Source organism: Rhamphochromis longiceps, linkage group LG20, assembly GCF_057381845.1.
Source record: "Rhamphochromis longiceps isolate RC_006_pf linkage group LG20, R_longiceps_female_GT1.1, whole genome shotgun sequence".
Classification (NCBI taxonomy): Eukaryota; Metazoa; Chordata; class Actinopteri; order Cichliformes; family Cichlidae; genus Rhamphochromis; species Rhamphochromis longiceps.
The window spans coordinates 33,023,573-33,045,744 of NC_140576.1; the positions used below are offsets into that span (position 1 = coordinate 33,023,573).

A 22,172-nucleotide genomic window follows, 5' to 3' on the forward strand; every position below is an offset into this window, starting at 1 on the left:
TGTGACTGTGTGAATGCACTGAGCTCAGAGGGGGTGAAACAGGGGAATAGTGGGAGGAGAGGCCTGATAGGAGACCTCCTGTCAGCACTAATGTGCATCATGGCAGTGCTTGCTAGTAATATGGAATATGAGAGGTTAAAACTATTCTGGGTACTAATGAAAAGAAAAAAGAAAACCGTCATAACCGGTTCTGATCCCTTCACAAACTGATGGAATTTTTTTTTTTTTTACCTATAAGGAAAAAGCAAGCTAAATATCTCAATGTGTTCCCCCTGCAGTGCTTACGGGGACAACACATGCATGTGCGTGTCTGTTAGGGAAGTTTTGTAACGCGGATGCTACCAACTGTGTCTTTACATTTTTTGTTTGTTTGTTTTAGTCTTTTGAACGGAAAATTAGATTATACTGCTGTAGGGATGCAAATGAGTGACGTAATCATGATCTGCCTTCAACTGATAGATAAGTGTTCATCTTAAGAACAAGTATACAGGCATACATTTAGACAAAAACACTTTAGCTTCTGTTTTTACACTTGGATACATCAAACTTTGTTCTAAGTTGGTAGAATCTGAGCACATTGTTACAGCTTTGGGATCATTTTGAGAGTAGAGATAATAAAAGATGCATGTTACATGTTATTATGTGTGCTTAACTTGCTAGAATCTTGGGAATGTGCGCAAATACCACAGCTGTTGTATGTCCAGGCTGCTAAGCTGGTTTTGCTTAGTTTTGTAAACAGAACAAATCAGTTTCAGTTTTAGGTGTGGTGCTCATAACGTATAATTTTATAGAAGAGATCAAGCATTGCAGTCTGAATGACAAGAGACTGCCATCATTATAACTAATAACAAGAGAGTGTTACGTTTGCAAATACATACGTCACTACTACCATAATTTAAAAAGATAAAATTCTTTGCTTTTTTTTATCATTTGTATATATTTTTCCTGCACAGTTAATCAACAAATAATGTATATCCTTTGTGTCTTTTATATGTGTAACTGTCATTTATGCACTTCACTGAGAGGTCATAGTGAAACAAAGAAAGGTCAGGAAAAAAAAAGTCGTCAAAAGAGGTCACGCAGACAGCGAGGCACTAGCAGCAGGACAAAGAGACACTTCCTTCACCCAGTTTCTACAGTTTCTACACAGAAAAGACGGGTACTGTTTTCAGTATGAACTGTGAGAATTTCTGTTTGGCCACTGATACTTCTATGATCAACAGAACACAACAGCTGGTAGAACTGAATAAACGTTCGGAGTGATAAAGAAGCTTACGTATTATCAGTGTCTTTCAGAAGCGACACCAGGATTATGAAAGAACTCAGGCTGTGAATCTGAAGGAGAACAATGCGGTCAGCTGCTCCTGACACGTCAAGACAAAAAACAAGCCATCACAGCCTTCCCCGAGTCGCTGATCCAATTCCTGTTAGGATGTCTGCCCGCAGAATACATTATAATTCTCTAAAGTACTGAGCTTTTTTCTTACAGATACCCCTTCTTTAATTAGATTTAACTGCTTTTAGCTAAATGTTTTAATAAAGAAACTATCTGAGATAATGACTTCAAAAAAATCTATTAGCATAATGTCAAACAATAGCACAGAGTTAATTAAATCAGTTAAAAGTAAACAATGCTCGGCCACTTGTTGCTGTCATTGCCACTACAGATGATGAATGCTATTTAAATTATCATATTACTATGATAAAAGATACAATGATACAATGATAAAAGTTGCAGCCAGCTAAAGATATATTTGTAGGATTAGACACAAACAACCACTGCCTTAAGATAAAAGGCATTTCCCGTGATGGGCTACAACATCTTTTGGCAATTTCATCATCCTGAGGAATGATACTGCTGCTTCAGACTGATAGCTTTTCACAGAGGCTTTGTGGTTGCTGAACAATAGGAAATGACCGGGAGGCCTCGATGTGTCACATGTGGTGGCTTTGATTAACATACTAGCCTTGTTTGCAACAGGATCTCGGGGGAAGGCACGAGTACCTATAACTGAATCGTAGCACTGCGAGGGGAGAAAGTGTTTTTAGTTTAGGGTAAGCTGCCTATGTAAATGAGTCTTACTAAAGAAAAAAATATGTGTTTTTTAAATCAGTGAGCTGAGTTATTTATTAAGACAAAATAGAAATAAAAAAAGTTCATTGGTATCCTTGGAATGAGTGCAATTATCAAATCCACTGTTCAAACCAAATATTTTTATTAAGCATGTTTGCTAGGCTGGAAAACCACATGTTTATTTCATTATGAGAACAATATTGGTTCAACCTGTTTGGTGACAGCAAATGCTTGACAACAGCTTGAAATATAGGCAAAAGAGCAGGCTGCTTACAGCCAATCCTTGGCTCATGTAAGAGCCATAGCTTAAGCAAATCGAGCACTCCAGTCTTTGTTCACTGTTTTTCAACTGGGAGTGGTTACTGATAAAGTTTTGTTTTCTTCCAGACATAGCTGCCATTCTGGGGGGGGGGGGGGATATTCTTCATTGACTGATTAAGTACCCATCAGTGTCTCTGCTTTTAAGAGTGGAGGAGGGGTTGATTTTACATAGGAGGGTGTGGAGGCTACTGTAGGTGAAGGTCTTTATCTCACAAGCACCAGTCTATTAATCTTAGGTGATTACACAATCCAACAGTAAATGTGTGCTGATTCTCTATTATTATTAACAGCAATATAGTATGTAACTAAAAGTTAAGGTTTTTCCTTCCATTTTTCTGTAAGATCAAATGTGTTTACACGCACCATCTCATGGCTTTGTCAGAGGTATGTTTTGGGTGGCAACAACTCATATGGGATATAAAAGTGGGCCTTGGTACGTTTTTGTGTCACCATATAGGAAGAACTTGAAATTTCTCATGACTCAACCAACCTGCTTCTGCAAAAAGAAAAAAAAAAGCCTCATGTAACTGTGAAAAGTTTGAGGCACCCCTCCCCCAGCTCCACATGGTAGCTGGTGCATGACGTGCTGACTGGCTGCACTTTTAGGTAACTTCTTAAAATGCAGCGTACACATCAAAGAGTGTTATATGGCGTCTATTCAGCGCACTCACTCTTACTCCGTGGAAGTTTAAAGCATCGTTAGAGAGATGATTGAACCGCTCGAAAAGCAAAGCGTGACAACAGACTTCACTGTAAGCGAATACGACTCTAATATTGGCCGTTTGAAGCACAAATGAAGCAGCTTACACATCTAATAGTGAAAACATTGGGAATAAAAATAAAAAATAAAAACCTCACATGTGATAACGTGTAAGAAGCTCATTGTGGGCTAGAACAGTCAAATAAAATATGCCCCCATGCTTTATTGGCGTGTATGAGATAAGATGATTATCTGCACTAATCCCTCTCTGTTATACGTGACCACGTGATTGCCCTTTTTTGGGGGGGGGGGGGGGGCTGCCGTGCACGCGCCCCATCTTCCCCTTGAGAAAAAGTTGAGAGCGCGCGCCCCGGATTTCAACAGCTGCAGCAGGGAGGACTCGCCAAGTCGAACAAATATGATTCAAATTCAAACAATTGAATAGGTGAGCTGTCCACCAGCGGCAACGCGTTGTGTGAAATGAAGAAGCAAACTCGAGCAAACACCCGAATTCCCTGAATTCAGTCGCTCGTAGTATCAGTATCAATATTAATCCGGAAATTCTGAGTTGGTAGGTATTGTTTGGTGAGTTTCTACAGTTTGCTCGAAGTCGAGGCAACAGAAAGTGTTGTTTGCTAACGTTGCTGTCGTTAAGAATGACCGAGGCTATGGGAGTAAAACTAGTTAGCGTTTTGTTATGCCACTCTCTCAATCTGGGTGAACTTTTGAAAGTGGCGTTGGAAAACAAACCGTAGGGGACAGCGTAAGTAGACACACACATTAAAAAAAAGTCAGGTCGATAATGTTCTTTTTGTACCACAGTGTTGTCATGAAATAACGTCGTCGCCACTCGAGACGGGTTTGTGTCTGGATGTATTGATTTAAAATTCAGTCTTCCTCAGTCACAGACGCGGACAGGGCTGATAATTGATCTGAGTGTTTCCAAAATGAGTAACGAAGCCCTCGTGCTCGGCTTATGATGCACATATAGAAACGTAATAGCCAGTCTGTTAAATGCACCGACTTTTATTGACGTTAGCTGGAAGTTCTCAACTGTTAACTTCGAGCATCGCCTCCGAGGTAAAATTACGTTCAAACCGGAGCTTTGCTTTCTTGAATAAGAAGGTGGCTAACGTTAACGCTTGCCTCCCGAAGCATGTGTGTACTTCAGAAAACCACACAGGATCATTAAGAGTTTCCTGTGCTCACCTGGTCTAAAGCAAAAGTACCACACAGCAAACTAATTCCAGATAAATTGGTTATGAATAGCGTTGATGTATAAAAACTATATATATGTGTGTGCATGTATTATATAAAACTGAAAATAAAACCATTTATCATTGGTTTGAATGACTTGAAACCTACAGTTGGGACTTCCCCTTTATCCACTCATTTGTGGGTTTTTTGTTTTGTAGCCATATACTGAAAACTTGATTTAAAGGTAACAGTTAAAAATGTGTGAAAAGGGGGAGGGTCTTTGATGCTACAGTAGACAGCTATAGGTATTGCTGGTGCCACAGCCTTGATTAGCATTTTGCATGGGCCTTGAGCATTTTGTCCTTGCTGAACCAGTTACTCCACTTCTCCACCAATCAAAGCGCTAAGCAGTTCGAGCCTTCCCCAATATAAGCAGTTCAGTATACAAGCTGAAACCACTACACAGAGAAAAACCACAGTGTCTTTTGTCACTGATGCCTGGAGAAAAGGATATGCTGGGATTTGTGAGTAAAGGTTTTAGAGTTTTCAAAAATAGTTTAACAACTTGAAATTCTTAGACTTTTGCTGGGATGTTGCTTTTTATGTTGTTGACTATAAGTTAATCTATGTCTGTAGATTGTATTTTAACACTACATGTTTAGTATGATTAGTTAAAGTAGTTGTCGTGTTTAGTTAGAAACAAAAGAGAAGCAAAGGTTTGTTATATTTAGGGGAAAAAATGGAAAAAAAAACAATGACCTTACTTAATCATCTTACTTTCTAGAAGTATATATTCTAAGTTAATGTTAGTCATATTAAGCTTAGACACAGAGGCATAAATTCTAAATTAATTTAAATAATGTTTGCGAGCACAAAAAAAGACTGTTTTGTCATTGGCCTGCACATAGAGGAAATGACTTGTCTGTGTAGTTGATTGCTAAAAAAGATACATTTCCTGTTTCAGTGTAAGGAAAGGCAATTCTCTGGTGTTTTTTCAAACAGATTTTATGATAACTTAGGTGTTTCAGTTACCTGATCCTGTTTTGATTTTTGAGCAAAGCCTAAAAAAACCCACTTTTCCCATTCTTTCCAGGCTCCTAATAATCTGGACCGCTTGTAAAACATTAGGAGAAAATGCCGACTCATTCATTGCTGCCGTTTGTAAATAGCCCAGATGGACTCGCCCAAGATTTTCTTATTAGTAAAGATGCAAGCATCCCAGGGTTGGGCTCTAGCATGACGCCACACACTACTTACCCAGAAAAGACTGAGTTGGAAAATGAAGAAAGTGCACCGCTGTACTGTATGTTCTGCGAGGAGACTTTCGCTCATCAGGATGAGCTTGGCCCCCACGTGTTAACACAGCACCCCACCACATTCTCCGAGCCAACTGTGCTTCGGGTTGAAGCAGAATTCAGGATCCCAGGAGAGAGACCCCGGGCCAAACAAAGCAGCCTTCCTGCCGAAAAAGACGAGGTTCACAGCTGTATCCTGTGTGGTCACTTATCCCAAGATGGCAGCGAGCTTGAGGCCCACATGAGAAAGCACAAGGACTACTTTACTTATTGTTGCAATTTTTGTGGGCGTCGGTTTAGAGAGCACTGGTTCCTCAAGAACCACATGAAGATGCATGTAAAAGCAGGAGCAAAGAACAAGACCCAGCAAGACCCAGAGAGCCCAATCACAATTAATGGTATCATCCAAGAGCCTCCATCAGAGCCTGTAGGCACCGCATACAAAATGTGCATGGTTTGTGGGTTTTTCTTCCCTGACCATGATAGTTTGGTTGAACACAGTAAAATGCATAATCGAGAGGCACAGCCTGGAAAAGATAAAAGCAAGGATAAGATGGGTGATACTAATGAACCAACTGCCAACCAGGATTCATTTCTTCAGTTCCTAAACCTTCAGCCTCGCCCCGCAGGAAAGGATGTGGAACCTGTGAGATCATCAAAATGGATTCCCCAGCTAGATCCTGTCAACACATATCAGGCTTGGCAGCTTGCTACGAAAGGCAAGATCGCAGTTGGGCCTAATAATACAAAAGATGTTGGCCAGGAAAACAGCACGGACAATGACGAATCTGGCTCTGACAAGGATGAGTTGAATAATATTTGGACTGAGGGCCAAGGAGACAAGGCCGTGAAAGAAGTTGGGAGAGAGCTCCGGTCTCAGCAACAGGCCCCTGTTAAAAGCCCAGACCCACAGCGAAGGTCTCCAGTTCAGAAAGATAAGGACAAACAAAGGCCAACGACTTGTGAGGAATGTCAAAGAAATTTCAGGACCTACCACCAGCTGGTGCTCCACTCCAGGGTCCACAAGCGTGAGAGAGGAGGTGAAGAAAGTCCAACCTCTTCTGTTGATGGCAAGCTTTCAAGAGCAGGCTCACTGGAAAATACAGAGGAAGGGTCTGAGGAGGGCATAGAGGAAAACTTGGGTTCAGGTAAGTCTGTTTTTCTGTATACACTCAGATTATCTTATCTGTGGTGTAGTAATTGTTTGTTACCAAGGGCTCCCTCTGCTGAGGGGACGGATAATAACACATGCCTTTTGTGGCCATTGTTCTGTCCTTTGTGTGTTGTGTTAATATTTAGATTTTTGTTTGTTTTCAAAGGTGAAGATGGATTTGACCGATCCAATGGCAGATCAAAAGACTGCAGTTACTGTGGCAAAACCTTCAGATCCAGCTACTACCTCACCGTTCATTTGAGGACTCACACAGGTAAATTCACGACAAATGATTATAAATTATCCTAAAAATAAACTGACCTTAAACTCTGACTTATGTTATGTTTATGCAAAACTATTTGTTCCAGGTGAGAAACCATTTAAGTGTGCTTACTGCGAGTACGCTGCGGCCCAGAAAACTTCGCTGAAGTATCACCTGGATCGACGCCACAAGGATAAGCCCTACGTCGAGATCCCCAGCAGACCTGTGCCTTTAGTGCCCTCACCCAGTGATGGAAAAAATGAAAACAATGCTGAAAATTCTGTGCCAAAGAAATCCTGTGTCCCTCCAGCCAGGCCGTGCATCGATGAAACACTAGAAAGCGGACTGGATAGTGTCGATGGCAAGCTTGGCAAGCCACTTGTCCAAGTAAATGCTGTGCCTGCCTGCTCTCCGGAAGATGATGCGCTCGCCAATTGCTCTGTGCCTGTTAACCTGAAGAAAAAAAGGGAGGAGGTTCAAGAAGAGAACTGTGAGGCCCCATTAAATCTGTCCATAAAAGTCTCTGTCTCTACACCTGTCAGTGTTGAACCAAGGAATGGTATTGTTCCAATTGCCTGCCCATTTTGTGCTTATAAAACCATCTACCCAGAAGTTCTGATTATGCATAAAAAGCTCTCTCACAAAGACAAGTCAAACAGCACCAAAAAGAATGGGTTTGGAGGCAATTTAAGTGAAAGTCGTCATACGGGTTGCCCGCCTGCCCTCAATGGGAAAGATGTTTCCTCAGTTCTGATCACTGAGAGGATCTTCCCTCGCCGAACCAAATCTCCACCTCCCCAACCTGCAAAACCTCAAGAAAAAACACCTGTTAACCTACCGCACGTTCCTAAGCCATCCCCTGTCCATGCACCCATAAAAGATGTCCAGGAGACCCAGCGTTACAGGCAGAGCACCGACTCACATCCCAGTCAGGAATCCTCCAGGTATACAGAGCTAATGAGAAAAAACAGCACAACCAACAAATATATCATGGACAGAGTGGGCATCGGCGATCGGAGCTACCCAGTACGAAGCGGTGTCCTTTGGCACACAGATGCCGCCAGGCTCTGCCTATCCAGCCGATTTGGAAGCCTCCCCCAGATGGACTTTGGTGAGCCATCCAGCAAGCGATTAAAGTTTTCTGTGCCTACAAACAGGGATGCTGAGGCTGGCGAGAAGGCTGCTTTTAGAGGGCCACCAGCAGATGGATCTAACAGGATGTTTACTAAAAGAACTGTGAAACCCACACAGCAAGGGTCATGTCCACCCACAGCTTCTGAGGTTTCTGTTTTGGGTCCGGCAAAGAATGCACCTACGACTATTGGAGGCAGTTTGGAGTCTGAGTGGAGCATGATGAACCTTCTCCGCTCCTATCCACCCCATGACCTGGCATCTTTCTATCACACCAACCCAGCAAACCCCAGTCATGTAGGACTAGTCAACCCAGGAGCAGGTAAGCATTAGACTTGCAGTTTCAGTAGAGTGACATATAAATTTCTTTGGATATTTGGCTATTTTGTATCTGCATATTCTGATACTTTGAAGAGTTAAAGTTTTTTTGTTTGTTTGTTTTCTCAGGGGGCAGAAGTGTGCTGTTCCAACATCTGCCCAGTCTACCCAGCCTGCAAAGAAGAGATGTTTCAGGCCCATTCCCCAGTCAACGCTGTGGGGCCACTGACAAAAGCGCCTAAAATAAAAAGAAACAAAGAAAAGGTTGAAAACTTTCATTTAAAATAAACCTGATGAGAATTTTTGAAAATGACATTGAACTTCATATAGTTGAATCAAATCATTTTTTTGTCCTTCTCGATGTAAACAGTGCTGCTGCCTTATTTTGGACAATTTCTAGAAACGTTGTTTAATGTACATATTTAGAAAGAGAGGTAGTTTATGCTCACAGTGTGCTTATCCTCTCTTAATTTAATGTTTCTTTTTCAACAGAAAAACATTTGTGTTATATGGACGTTTCAGGGCTACAGTTTCAGCAGAAGTTCTTTTTTGAATGCAAAGATGCAGATAACCTTTGGGGTTTTCTTGTATATAGTCCACTGGTGTGCACTGTAATATTTCTTTTTGAGACTGTTGATAAATCTGTACATGACCCACACTAATATTCCAGAGTCTGTCTTAGCTGTAAAAGTTGTGTGTGTGTGTGGGATGGCAAAATCTCTCTACATAAACTGTGTTAAGCTAAAACCTAAGAAAAACCTGTGTGGGGAAAAAAAAATGCTGCTCTGTGTAATTGCTGCACTGCACTGGATGGTGGGGAGTTTCTGTCGGATAACTTGATGGCTTCGGCCCAGTTGTTTACAAACAGGCCACAGCAGCGAGCTCTGCTGTGTGTTTCAAGTTCTACCTCAAGTTGTGCTCTGAAGGCTTATTTTTGTAAAGCCTTTGAAGCTATCATGTTAGCTGAGCCTATATACCTACTTCGACCAGAGACTGGTGTTTTGAGTTGTAGTAATAGTAGTAGTACATGGACAAGTGACCCATGACGTTTGACATCTATAAAACACCACAGGAAGCTCAAGCTCATTTGGTGACACTGGACTACTACTGCTGCTACTGTTTTTTTTTAACCTATACCACAATTTGGGCTGTACATTAATTTTGATGAACCCGCTATCTACAAGTATTGTTATTTTCCTTCTTGAAAAGCAAAAAGGTGCTTAAGTGGTGCCTCACATCCGTCAGCTGTAAAATGTACCAGATTGTGTGTAATTGTCTGGGTTTGTGTGAAATAGTCATTCAGTGTTATTTGGTTACTGCACATTTAGCCGCTCGCATGTTCGGGAGTTTGCTTTTGCTATGCAAAGTCTTGAAAGTGTTTCTTTTGTCAAGGGGCAGCAGTCACTGCCAACTGGATGTCAAGGAGCGTTTAAGGTGTCGTGATTGTGCAGTTTTAGGGGAGACAAAAAATGCAAAAGCAGCGATGTTGATTGCTCCAATTAACTTAATGCTAAAGAGGGAAGAAAGACTAAAGACTCAGGTTAATTCAATTTTACATGCTGGGTAGTGTTTGGTATAATTTTGAAAAACCTTTTTTAAATTATTTCTTTTTTTCTTTTTTTTTGGTGTTCACATTATTGGTGTGTTTATATATTGTTAAGTATTGTTTTGAAATTTTTGATGGCACGTTTCAACAATAAAGTGAGAGGCGAAGAACGAAAGTATATAGGTGTTGTATTTAAGCTGAACCATAATGAACCTAGGATCACCTTTCTTAACCTCCTGAGACCCGTTTTTCTAATCTCTCCTAGCTATTTAGGATTAGTTGGACCTGATTAGACTTGTCCCCATAGAGGACAATGGTTTTATATTACAGCATAACATGGCATGGTCGCAATTGATTAAAAAATATAAAAACGCAGAATATAAAGTAAGGTGCAAAGCAAAATGTAATGTTGCCATATGAGGACACAAAGTTAAGAAATAAAGTCATACTTGGTTACAGTGTAGCACATTGTTCACGGACTCAAGGCACCAGTTATACAGCTATGTTCATAACATCTGGGGGATGTAGGGTAAGGACCTCCAGCTATATTATAAAATATATATATGCTTATATATACATATATTTAGCAATATACCGAAACCAAGAGATGCAGTGGTTCACGGTCATAACAATAATCTGCTTTCTTTAACTTGCACCTGGGGTTCTAGCTTCCTTTAATGAAATCTTTAATACCTGATTACACAGACACAGAGAAAGATAAATTCGGTAATATCTGTTCTAATTAAATCATCAGTGGACTGTAATATTCCAATAACTCGATTACCATTTCAGGCTATTAGTCCTCCAGAATCTCCAAATATAGGCAACAAGTATTGGTTTTCTTATGTTATATTACAACATAAGAAAATAATTTTTTGTTGGAGTATTTGTGATTAGTAAACTGTGTTTAGTTTTTGCATTTGACAGCAGATTATGTAGGCTATACTCGACTTTTCAATCAATTACTCCAATCGACCACTAGAGAGCAGTATTTACAAAGTCAAGATTATAGACTCGTTAGATTCAGGTTTCACAGCCTTAAAACGTCCAGACCTTTGTAGTGCATTTACCTTTTATAAAACTTCACACCTTGACCACACTGAGAATAGAATTAATAAAATCATACTGTCAGTTACATACTGCTATAAACCCTAATACTAAATAGTTCTTAAAATAGACGATATTGTATTCACTTTAAATGTTTACATAAAAAAATAAATAAAAACACATGCACTCCTCTGTTTAGCTGTAAACCTGTAGTGAGAAGAATGTCACGCTTGGGGATACACCTGTAATTGATGATGTCACACAGGTGTTGCACATTAGTTATCAAACACAACACATCTGCCATGACATCATTGATTGTAATTGAATGACTCAAACAGCAGTGCACCCAGATTATATTCCCCGAACATCAAGTCCTTAAGAAAAGAAAACTGCTTCAGAGAAGTTGGTTAATAGCTTCTACATCTGCAGAGACATCAGCGCACTATTGTTTCACATCTATAAAAGCAGAAGACTGACAAAACCTATCGCTGCTTTTCATTCTGTAAACAACAAATTGCAAAGGACAATCTTCAGCACATTGAACACTTTAAACTTTGATTTTTTATTTTTTTTTTGCCCCCCTCCTCCCCTTTTGAGTAGACCACATCTGTTTGCTGTCTGTTCCCCTGGGCCAGCACTGTGTAATCTATTGCATTAGCTCACATTAGTGCATATCGCCCATGGGCCTTGGTAATCACAAACGCAAAATGAGCATTTCACTTAGCATCACCCTCATATTCCCTCACACTGTGGCAAACTTAGTGCAAACGCTTGGCAGAGAACGCAAGTCGACAACAGCTTATGACATCCATCCCGTTACACTCGATCCCCGTGTCCAGAATGCTGCGAGGGCTTTCATGTCAAAAGCTCCTTTAATAGGCAAAGATACATGTTGAATTTTCCTTCTGTTTACTTCCTCTTCTGTATTGTTTCTTTGTGATTTGGAGCCCTCGAGAAACGTCATTTCTGAGTGTTCCTGCCAGAATTTTTGTCTTTACCATAACATATGTGTTCGTGTTTTGCAGGCCTTTCATGATACTGCACCCTTTGTATGGTCTACATTAAAGATGCAATGATGCAGTGTCACGAAAGAAGGTCTAAAGGCCTAAAATAATGTTGCTTTAATTTAGGAGAGTAACAGAGATCAAGGACACAATGCTTCACTCAGGTTAGTTGCAGAAAACAGATTTCAGTGAAGTTATTAGAACACAGGCTTTTATTTAATCCACAAACGCTGCGATTTTTCCAGTTATGCACAGACCCAAGAAAATACCCACGTTTCAGGCAAATTCACCCGGGATTGCTCTGGTTCATAATTCTTTGGCATAAAACACCTGATGTCTTCACGGCTTCTTATCAAGTTTTTTTCATCACATTAGCTTTTGTGTGATAAGGATTCCCACAGCAGCCATTTTATTGCACAAGTCAACACACAAATGGCATTTTATGCTTGCATTGCTCCTCATTCATCTGTTCAGAGTGTTTGGTTTTACAAGAGGTGATGTTTAAGACTTGGATACGTTCATCTGTGACTGACTATGTGCCGAGCAATTCAAACCCTTTTCTCTCCAGTTTTCTCTCTAGACTATCAAATTTCCTACCTCCCTCCATTCTTGCAAAGTAAACTTCATGTTTTTATCCCCCTTAAGTGCTCTCTCCTCTTATTTTCACTCCTTTCATCACTCATAATTGTTGCCTCCAGATTGTCAACTTGCATGAATTAGCAATTGGGCCAACAAAGCAGATATGGTCAATTGTTGAGTATCCTGTCAGAATTTCAGGCTGAAAGTCTGCTCTCGCTGTGATCGCTCATCATCGTCACCCCATTCCTCTGAGGAAGAGGAGCAATGTAATGGTTCCCACAAAAACAGCCCCTGGCCTAAGGAAAGGGATTTGGGTGTCTAGAGACAACAGGGGCCATATGGAGCGGGCTGAGATAGCAAGGCACATGTACAGAATAATGGATGATGTGTCATGTTTCATGTTGCAGGGAAGCCATCAAGAGAGTTGGGTTTGGGAAATCAAAAGGCTCACGTACAGGAAAAGCGACTGTTGGACCATTTAGCATTTTTGTTTATTTTCTGAACGTGTAGGCTTGAAAAATGCGGTGTTCTATTTCCAATGCCTGTGGTCTGCTGATGTTATTTATAACTAAAATAATAATCGTGATTTTTTGGGGGGGCTATATGTAGCCCTGTATGCAATATTAAAGCAGATGACCTTACGAGTATAATGAGCCAACCACCTGTTTACTAAAACTAAGAAATATACTCTCTGAAGCAGCGATTCAATTAAGACTAGATTTGTAAAACAGATGAAACCAAATTTGTACACATTGTATTTATCCTGCTTAGTGGGTGGCAATATCAGACAGGCACTTAATGCTGACAGGAATATTTAATCAAATCATGGTCTCCTGAGGATAAATCACATATACTTTAGTGATCCCTTTACTTTTCATCTAGCGCCACCAGGAGGCTGATGAGCAGTATTTTGGTTCGGTCTGGACAAAATACCTGCAAATTTGACAAGACCACCAATCTGGGAGCACAGACTGTATATAAATGATGGATGCAATTACTGTGGCAGCACCTTTTGATTGTTTTAAAGTTTAAACATTATGTGTCATGTTGCTATTTTAAAGCCAGGCAAACAGGAGCCACAAGTGATCATATTTGGGGCCCCAAAAGCCTCTAATATGATTTCAGGTAGCTAATGTTAACTTAGCACTGCTCCAATAAGGTGCATCGGTAAACTGAATGATTTCACCATACAGAGACACATACCTAGTAAAAATAAGAGAATTAAAATTTCACTGACCAAATCTGAATGTTCTTGACGAGCTGTTAGTATAATCTATCACACAAAAAACCATGTTATTTGTCAAATACATGACACAGAGATCATACCACAACAAGGGTCAAGCTATCATTTTTATTGGTGGAAGTGAAGCTAGCAGACAGCTGTCTGTTACAGCAGTTTGCATCCTCAACCACCTGTTAGTCAAAGTAGCCACGCCCCTAACGTTAACGCTGTAAGTTGTATAATTTACTGGCAGGTGCATAACCTCAGTGAGTTACTATAAAATATAATTTATTACTATAAACAGTGTTTACAGTAACTTTTATTTCATTTTATTTTGCAAGAATAGAAATCTTGATGTAACTTTATTCAAGGTAAAGTTACTGTAGGTGAAATTACAGTAAGATTAATGTTACTGTAAATGAAACTGCAACTTTTTTTACTATAATTACTGTAAAGTTACAGTAACTTATAGGCATCCATTACTGGCTAATTACTGTATTTTCATTTATGTTGTTATAGTTTTATAATAGATTTTTTGTAGTTAGCAATAGAAGTGTTTCTTTTTTATGTGCATCTCCACCTGTAGGAAAAGACGCTGAAGTTAAGCACTATAAGCCAGCGGTCCCCAACCTTTTTTGCGCTACGGGTCCGTGAGTGGTTTGGTATTGGCCCACGAGAGTTGAGGCTCGGGTGTGAAATTTATGGTTTTTATCATTATTTTTTTTATCGTTTTTATCATTAACTTGGTTTCCCTAGGTGTTTTCCCGTGTGTTATGAATAAATCTTTTTTTTTTTGGTACCGGTACTGGTTTTATTTTGTTGTATTTATCCACGACACCATAAAGGCCGGTCCATGAAAATATTGTCGGACATAAACCGGTCCGTGGTGCAAAAAAGGTTAGGGAACGCTGCTATAAGCCATATTTCAAATGAAATAAATGAATAAAAACAGTTGTTGAACATTTGAATGCAAGGGCCTACAGAGATTAACCTGCTATTTTGAGCCTTCAGGGACATTCAAAGTTTTTGACCTTTCTGGGAACACATCAGGTGATTTAGTCAAATGTAGTCAAACTTAAGATATTCATTATATATATGTATATATATTCTTTCTTTTGCTTGCCATATGAACTGTTTCCTTCCATGCAAGCAAAGCCTGTAAATGTAATTGGTCAACAAAGCCCAGACTACAGCCAGGCTGCTAACAGAAACCAGAAATCTTGCAGAATCAAAAATCCCGCCCCTTCCCCTGAATTCTGTCTCTCCTTTCATAGGTATCTATTTATAGAGATTCATAGCCTTATTATCAGATATTCTTTATGTTTGGTGCTAATGAGTGAAATTCATTAATTAACACGAATAGGAATCCAAGATGTTGAACACGTCTGCTAAAATTAAAAATATTACCATTGTTCCTGGGATTAAATATAGTTTCACAGATCCAGCTGCTCGGCTGTAGATCCTTCAGTGTTGTTTTAGTTTCATTTCATTGGAAATAACTCTAATAGTGAGGACAAAGTGAATATACAAAAGAGGAAAGGAAAAGAAATCCTCCACTGTTGTGTAGATAAAAACTCCTTTGTCCAAGCTCCACCGCTACGGGGGCACTGTATACTTAGATCCTCCCTCCCCTCTTATCTGCTCTACCTGCATGTGGAATAAGCAGAGCACCTCATCTCTGTTTTTCTCCCAGTGTCAGAACTACACTTAAGTGCTGTTTCCGATACCCATGAGTAAGCCCCATAAAAGCTGCCCCATCGCCACAGCGTTATTGTTTCTTGCGGATGATTGATTGATGGATGAGGGCTGACACTTCAATGAAGCCATTTCCACTGGCATCTCTATCCGATGATGTGCAGCGTATATTTTCCATCCACGCCTCATTGCTCGCCTGTGTCATTCCTGGAACTTCATTTACACCATGTTCCCTGAAGGACCTTTTTTAGCCCCATCTCCCTTTTTCTCTCTCTGGCTCCTCTTTTTATCTCTTTCTTTTTCTATGCCATAAAATAATGCTATTTCTTGTACACTCTGGAGGGGCTTGGAATCATTTGCGGGGAATGATAAAACCAAAGGCATGAAGGGGTTATTTACAGGAAGTGTAACACTGACAGGGTCCCACTGTTCTGCTTTTTTCACTGTCAGATGCCAAGTCCATGCTGAGGCAGGGCAGGGATATGATATACATTTCAGGCGCACTCGACCTACACTGTCTGCACACACGATCATTTACTGTTATCTCCACAAGCAAAATAGGCACTTCCAGCTTTGCACATTGTAACAGGATGATGTCCAAAGCTACCCAAAATACATGTTAAAGTATAGTTTGATGGCAACGTGATTGAGGTGCCTTCTCTGAGACAATTGCCTGTTTTTGCTCATATGGGGAGCAGATGGTAAGCAGGCATCAGAGCGGCAGGCTTTCTGGGATGACAGCCATGAGATTCCCCCTCAGGTGCCATTGGAGCCCCTTTAGAAGGGGAGAGTGATTGGTAGGACATGGCACCCCTAAGCAAGTGTTTTTTTTCTTTCCTCCCTCGAGTTTCCTGATTTTACAGTTCTCATCAACAAGCCACAGTGCCGGAAATAGATGTACAATGTCACCTATGACATTGTCTAATTTAGGAGCCTACATCACATATGGAGAACTTTATATTTAGCACCAACAACAATGTGTTTCCAAGACTTCACCATTATTTCTTAGATGCAAAATGCCAGTTTTAATTCTGGATTTCTGTCTGCCCATGTTGTACAATATGTAGTGGGGCTCTATTTAACACCTCTTACCATTTTCACATTAAAGATATGGTCCCTGTGTGGGGTTTAGTTGTGAGAAAATAGGAGATTTTTGTTTATTAAATTTTGACAACACAGTAGCCTTAACCAGGTGACAATAATACAAACAAAAACCTTAATCGCTGACCCCTAACTCTCATGGCTCTGTTATGCTGTGAGGTGCATGGTTTTGTATCACCGCCAATCGATACAAAGTTGCTCCCACCAATCGCTTTCATACTGTGACGAAACATTTCTGATGGGAGCAGTCTCTTCATAGTGTACGAGGTGACGCTAAGCAGCTTAATGTCAACAGATCTCACTCTAATTGAAGACCTATGTGAAATTTATACAGACATCTTCACCACCATCCCTGAAAACAGCAGATGAGGAAATCTCATTTGGAAAAAAAAATAGTATCCCATCTCTATAGATGAGTTGTAAGAGACTTGTGGAATCTTTGCCAAGATGAATTCAAGCTGTTCTGGCGGCACGTCACCAGCACACAGCTTTCCAGTTTTTTCCTTTAATTTGTCACTCAGCACTATAATGTTCAGCAAAATTCTGGGTTATAATTCAAACTTATTTCAAAATATTCTAACCAGATCTTTGAACATCTATATATGAATGACACACCTTCATGTAACTAAAAGATAATTGGATACAACGTATAAAATTGTATGACTTCAGTTGCATATAGGCAAAACTGCTATATGATAGGATCACACAAAGCTGTGCTGTTTGAGATCATATGGCTGTTAGCCATGCATGTTAGATTAATGGGTAATTCTAAATAGGCCATGCATGTGAGGTAGATAAAATGCTTGAAGTGTATAGAATAAAGTGCTATGTGGTTAAAATGTGACTTTTAGTTTCAAGTGAGCGGCCTGTACGACTACAAAGGCGCTGTATAAATGCGAGTCTAGAACACAGATAACCATATTAAGCTTCATAAACTTAGCATTGTTATCTGTGCAGGATTTTTTTTCCCACAAATGCTGAAATGATCCTTATTTCAGCTTCACCGTGGATATATGTGCCCCAAAAGTACACAAAGCTTCATGTTCCCCGTGATAGTTTTTCTAGCTATCCCGTTAGTACAAATACTAACGTATAAAAATCTGATGAAAAACATAATAATGAATGCCTCATAAGATGAGTTGCTGTTATAGTGATAAATACTCCATACTACAGAACAGCATGTTGTGATACATGATATGAATTGGTTACATACTGCGTGATATTAGATGCTATTATGTGACAAACAGTTTAGAACTGCCTGTAGGCTATATTAAGATGTTAATGTGTTATTTCTTGTCACCGTTTTGTTCAAAAAACATCTTTTGAAGTGTCTTCCTTTCAGCACCTTGAGATCAAAACCTTCCCTGTTGTAGACTACGGGGGGGGGGGGACAATAACGGACACAATGCACAGTTGAACATATGATGCATTCACTGTAGCTGTTTCTGTCTGTGTGCGTCTGTGTGTGTACTTGACCTTGGCGGCTACAGGACATTTTGGTTCATCAGGAAAGATGATTGTTTCCTTTAAAAGATATTAGGAGGACTGTGTCTAAAGGAAACTGACATGCCTCCCTGCATCCCTGATGGTTTCCACTTCATTTCTTTTATAGTCACTCAGTAGGTAAGGGAATAGTGTCCCACCTCAGTATTTATACATTAAGCAAGGTCTCCTTGTCCAGAAACAAGAGATGAGCAGTGATTGGGCCCAGAGAATAATTTCTTCTGTGTCTACACTGGGGATCAACCTTAATCAATAATCACCTTGGAGGGAAGTGATGCTCTAGTTTAAGGTGAATTGACCTCAGTGGTGATGAGTCTGTAGACAGTGGTCATCCGTTACCACAATACTGGACCCTAATATCTGCAAATGGGGAGGGTGGGAGTCCTGGAGCAGGGCAGATCTTTATTGTCTGTGCAGGAATTAGTGTGGGATCACGAACATTTGGTGTCCCACCCATCCAGAACTGTCACCACTCCGGTAAACCCATCTCAGAGTTGTCGCTTTCACCACATGTCATGGTAAGAAAGAAGAGGGCAAATGGTTTTGCTTTCAAAAAGATAAAAGGAGAATGAGTCTGGACAATGTGGCCTTTATTTAAATCCTTTTAAGACATTATATGTTTGCGGTACATGTACTTAAAAAAAAAGAAAAACATGTAAACTAATGAACATCTCCGTGTGGGAAAGGAAGAGCGAGGAAGTTACGTATCCATTCCAAAAAGCAATAGCCCTCATCCTCTAATGCAATGTGACATTGAATACTACACACAGAGAAACAAGTAACCCCAAATTGGGTTATTCCTCCTACCTGCCAGTAATCCAGTTGATAAGCACTATACATGTAGATTTCTGGGGAGCAGAGAAATCAGATTACCCTGAGCTGAACTGGGATTTTCAGTCTAAATTGGCTGTTCTTCCTCGGGTCTCTCATTCTAACAGGATGAATGAGGGGAAATAAATGATTTGACTTTGCACCAGATAAATTATCTGTGCAGGAGCACACAGCAAAGTAAAGAAAAGGATGCTCGGGTTATTGAGCTTACAAAAATGAACCATGTTCATACATTTAAAACAATAACACAAGTTTAAAAATACAAAATAGTTGCATGACTTCTTGATATTTAGGGATGTAAAGTTATAAAGAAACGACAATTTTGCAAAACAAACGCAGGCAAAGCATCTCAACTTGTAACTGCTTAGTTTTCCATAGGGCACCAGTTGTACATCAACTGAAATTAACTTTTACCTGGGCCTTTATTGGACATGGAAGACTTATTGGTGTCATGGATGACCAGAGGGGTGTTTCTGTGTTTCATAAAGGTGTCTCAGGAAAGCAGGGGGTTATTGTGCAAAATCCCATCTTGAACAGATATAAGGAACCAAAACTAATAAAGACAAATCCTGATAACGTGACAGATAATATGAATTAGCCGCAGCTTACATAGACTGTATGTAAAAGATGGCCACTATGACTTTTTTTTTTTTGTGAAGTCTCATTTTGAAGTGATTTTAGCCTCTTTATGACCACTTCTGTATTTTTGAGTAACTATAATGTGATAATAGGATGGCTGGCTGTGCTATTGCTAAACTAGCTTGCTAAACTAGCTAAACAAACTTGGTAAGCTAGCTGAAGCCTAACTGACACTAGAATTTCACTCTCCAAAACTCAAACCTCAAAAATTCTTGGATGGTTTCTTTCTACATTTAATGCCACAGCATACTATACTATCTGTTATAAATGTATAAGCATGTACCAAAATGCAGCAACACCACAAGCACACCTGAGAGGTCTAGTTCAGTGACGTGCACACCATGCATTGAGCTAGCTACCACGCCCTGTACAGTTGGTATGTAGAAAGGTAGTTATAGAGACCTTTATTTGTTGTTGTTTCTTTGGTACTCATTCATTGGACAAGTAAAGTCTTTGGGCACTCACTCACTGGCTTTTGGAGCCACCCTTGAGGAACAGCAACTCTTGCATGTTGCTATTTGAATTGTACTAGCAGTCTTCGAAGAAGTCTGTGACCCAGTTTTTTTGGTGAGAATTTTTTTTATTGCTACAAATAGTTACCAGGTGTCGGCGCCTGTGGATTTACCTTCACCTTATCTTAGCATCCCAGGTTTAATCCAAATATAGTCACCGCTAGCTCCAAAACAAATCCCAAAAACAAGACAGCAATATAGAAAACTCAAGGTTGCAAGACGATAGCCCTCAAAAATCACAGTGGCTTTGTTCATCTTTGATTTAAAGTCAGTACAGACCTATTTGAACCTTCATAGCACTGATTGAAAATGAATTCTCCCATGAAAAGAGGATGCATTTTTCCTTTAGCACTTATTTCTTGCTTTTGGTTACGGTGCAGTTAATATTCCGAAAGCACAGTTTAAGCAAGAACATTAGAATTCAAGCATTTATGTGGCCCTTGCATCCGTGCATGTGTGACTTGCATGCAACGCCTCGGCATGATTTATGTCCCGAGCAGCTTTTTCTTGCATTGCAAATAGGTAGAGGCTCAGCGTCTCTTCTGCTGTTTTTGTATTTTCTAACATGACACATGAATCCCCGGTGGCCCTGAGAATCAGACAACCCAGGTGCAACACTAATATCCTCCCAGTATCCAAACATTTCCTTTAAAAGTAACTGGCACATTGGGGCCCATAAATTAGAAGTGAATGCTGCTCAAGATGTCTGGCTTCCAATAAGACCGTACCCAGAGCAATAAACTTTGACATTGCTGCTTGAAAAATGCCTGCCCTTTTTCATTGTCAAGTGTTACAAATTGATGAAATGAGTTCATCGATGTTCCCTGGTCATTATCTCTCCAGTGGCACTTTGTTTTACAGACAGTGGGAAAAGGGACAGTGCAGATTAGAGGCCCAGGCACAGTTTATCAAACAAAATCTAATATCATCCATAAGAGAGGAATCTGGAAATCAATACTTCATTACTAAATTGTTAGTGGGGATGAAGAGTAATTGTGTGAGTTCAGAGATGTGTCTCGGCGGCCGGGGCATAGGAAGTTCAATGTCACCCGGGAAGTGATAAGTAAAGGCACTGATGGGAAGAAACATTTCTGTAATGGGGGGTGCTGTAGGAGGGCAGTGGCCTGAGCACAGAACAGACAATAGACACTGGTTTGCCATTGATTGGCTCAGCTATAAAGATGGAATAGTTTAAAGAGCTGTAGAGAGATAGAGGGGGGAGACAGTGTGAGACAGGAAAAAAGAGTTAAATTGAGCACCACCTCCTGAATTTACCCTTGTCTTGTCACCAGTTTTTGTGCATTGCGTAAAGTCTTCGGCTGTGGTCACTCCGATCAATCGTCCGGTACATTTGCATCCTGACAGAGATAAGTGCAATGATAAAACAGTTCCTCTGCAAAAATGGAAGACCGCTTGATGACACGGCCATTACTGCTGGCTGAAGGTTCGGCGCTGAAATGGCTTTGTGTTAATGAACGCTAATAAATATCTTTGATGAATAATCAAAGCCGTCGCAGTGGATTCTGTAATGTTTACAGTATTGTACATTCATCTGTTAGGTGTGATCTTAGCAGGGCCCTGTAGCTCCTCTTTTGTTCGCCATGTGTAAGGTCACATCAGTGGAATGAGCACATCACCTCTGTGCAGCCTGGCATGGCCTCATCCCTCTAAAAGCTTGTGTCTGGAGTCCCTCTGACCTGTTCCCCTGCCTCACCATGCTCAGCCATGCAAATCGGAGTGCCTTCAATTTCAACATTCATAAGCCAAAACCTGCAGCTTGCGTTTGAAGCCAGAGGGAGCTTAGAGGAAGCACAGCGCTTCCTGACATACAATAGGGGACTTTTATGTTTTGGCAAAAGGACAAAAAGCAAGGCAATGGTAGAGAAAGTCTTTGTTCTGTGCTAAACCAAACTGTTTACCTGTGTGTGTTTACTTCATTTAGAGACACTTGGGGGTAATCTGAAAATGTCACTCAGTCTGTTCACCACTTTGTTCAGACATGGTCCTGAGAGGATGATTTTTGTCCAGCACCACAATGAGGT

At 40.3% G+C, this 22,172-nt stretch overlaps 1 protein-coding gene across 4 annotated transcripts; it reads left to right on the forward strand.

Annotated features, from left to right (window-relative positions):
- Positions 1 to 3,407: 3,407 nt before the first annotated feature.
- znf217 (zinc finger protein 217) lies at positions 3,408 to 10,198 on the forward strand. Of its 4 annotated transcripts, none has more exons than XM_085394160.1 (5): positions 3,408 to 3,540; positions 5,386 to 6,735; positions 6,907 to 7,014; positions 7,109 to 8,455; positions 8,581 to 10,197. In XM_085394160.1, exons 2-5 carry the CDS (start codon positions 5,427 to 5,429, stop codon positions 8,691 to 8,693), a joined length of 2,877 nt encoding a protein of 958 aa, XP_085250286.1. In that variant the 5' UTR covers positions 3,408 to 3,540; positions 5,386 to 5,426; the 3' UTR covers positions 8,694 to 10,197. The 4 variants fall into 4 exon arrangements, with proteins under 4 accessions (XP_085250286.1, XP_085250285.1, XP_085250288.1 ...); XM_085394159.1 differs by having other exon boundaries at positions 3,450 to 3,666; XM_085394162.1 differs by lacking the exon at positions 3,408 to 3,540 and adding an exon at positions 3,696 to 3,858 and having other exon boundaries at positions 8,581 to 10,198.
- Positions 10,199 to 22,172: the final 11,974 nt, after the last annotated feature.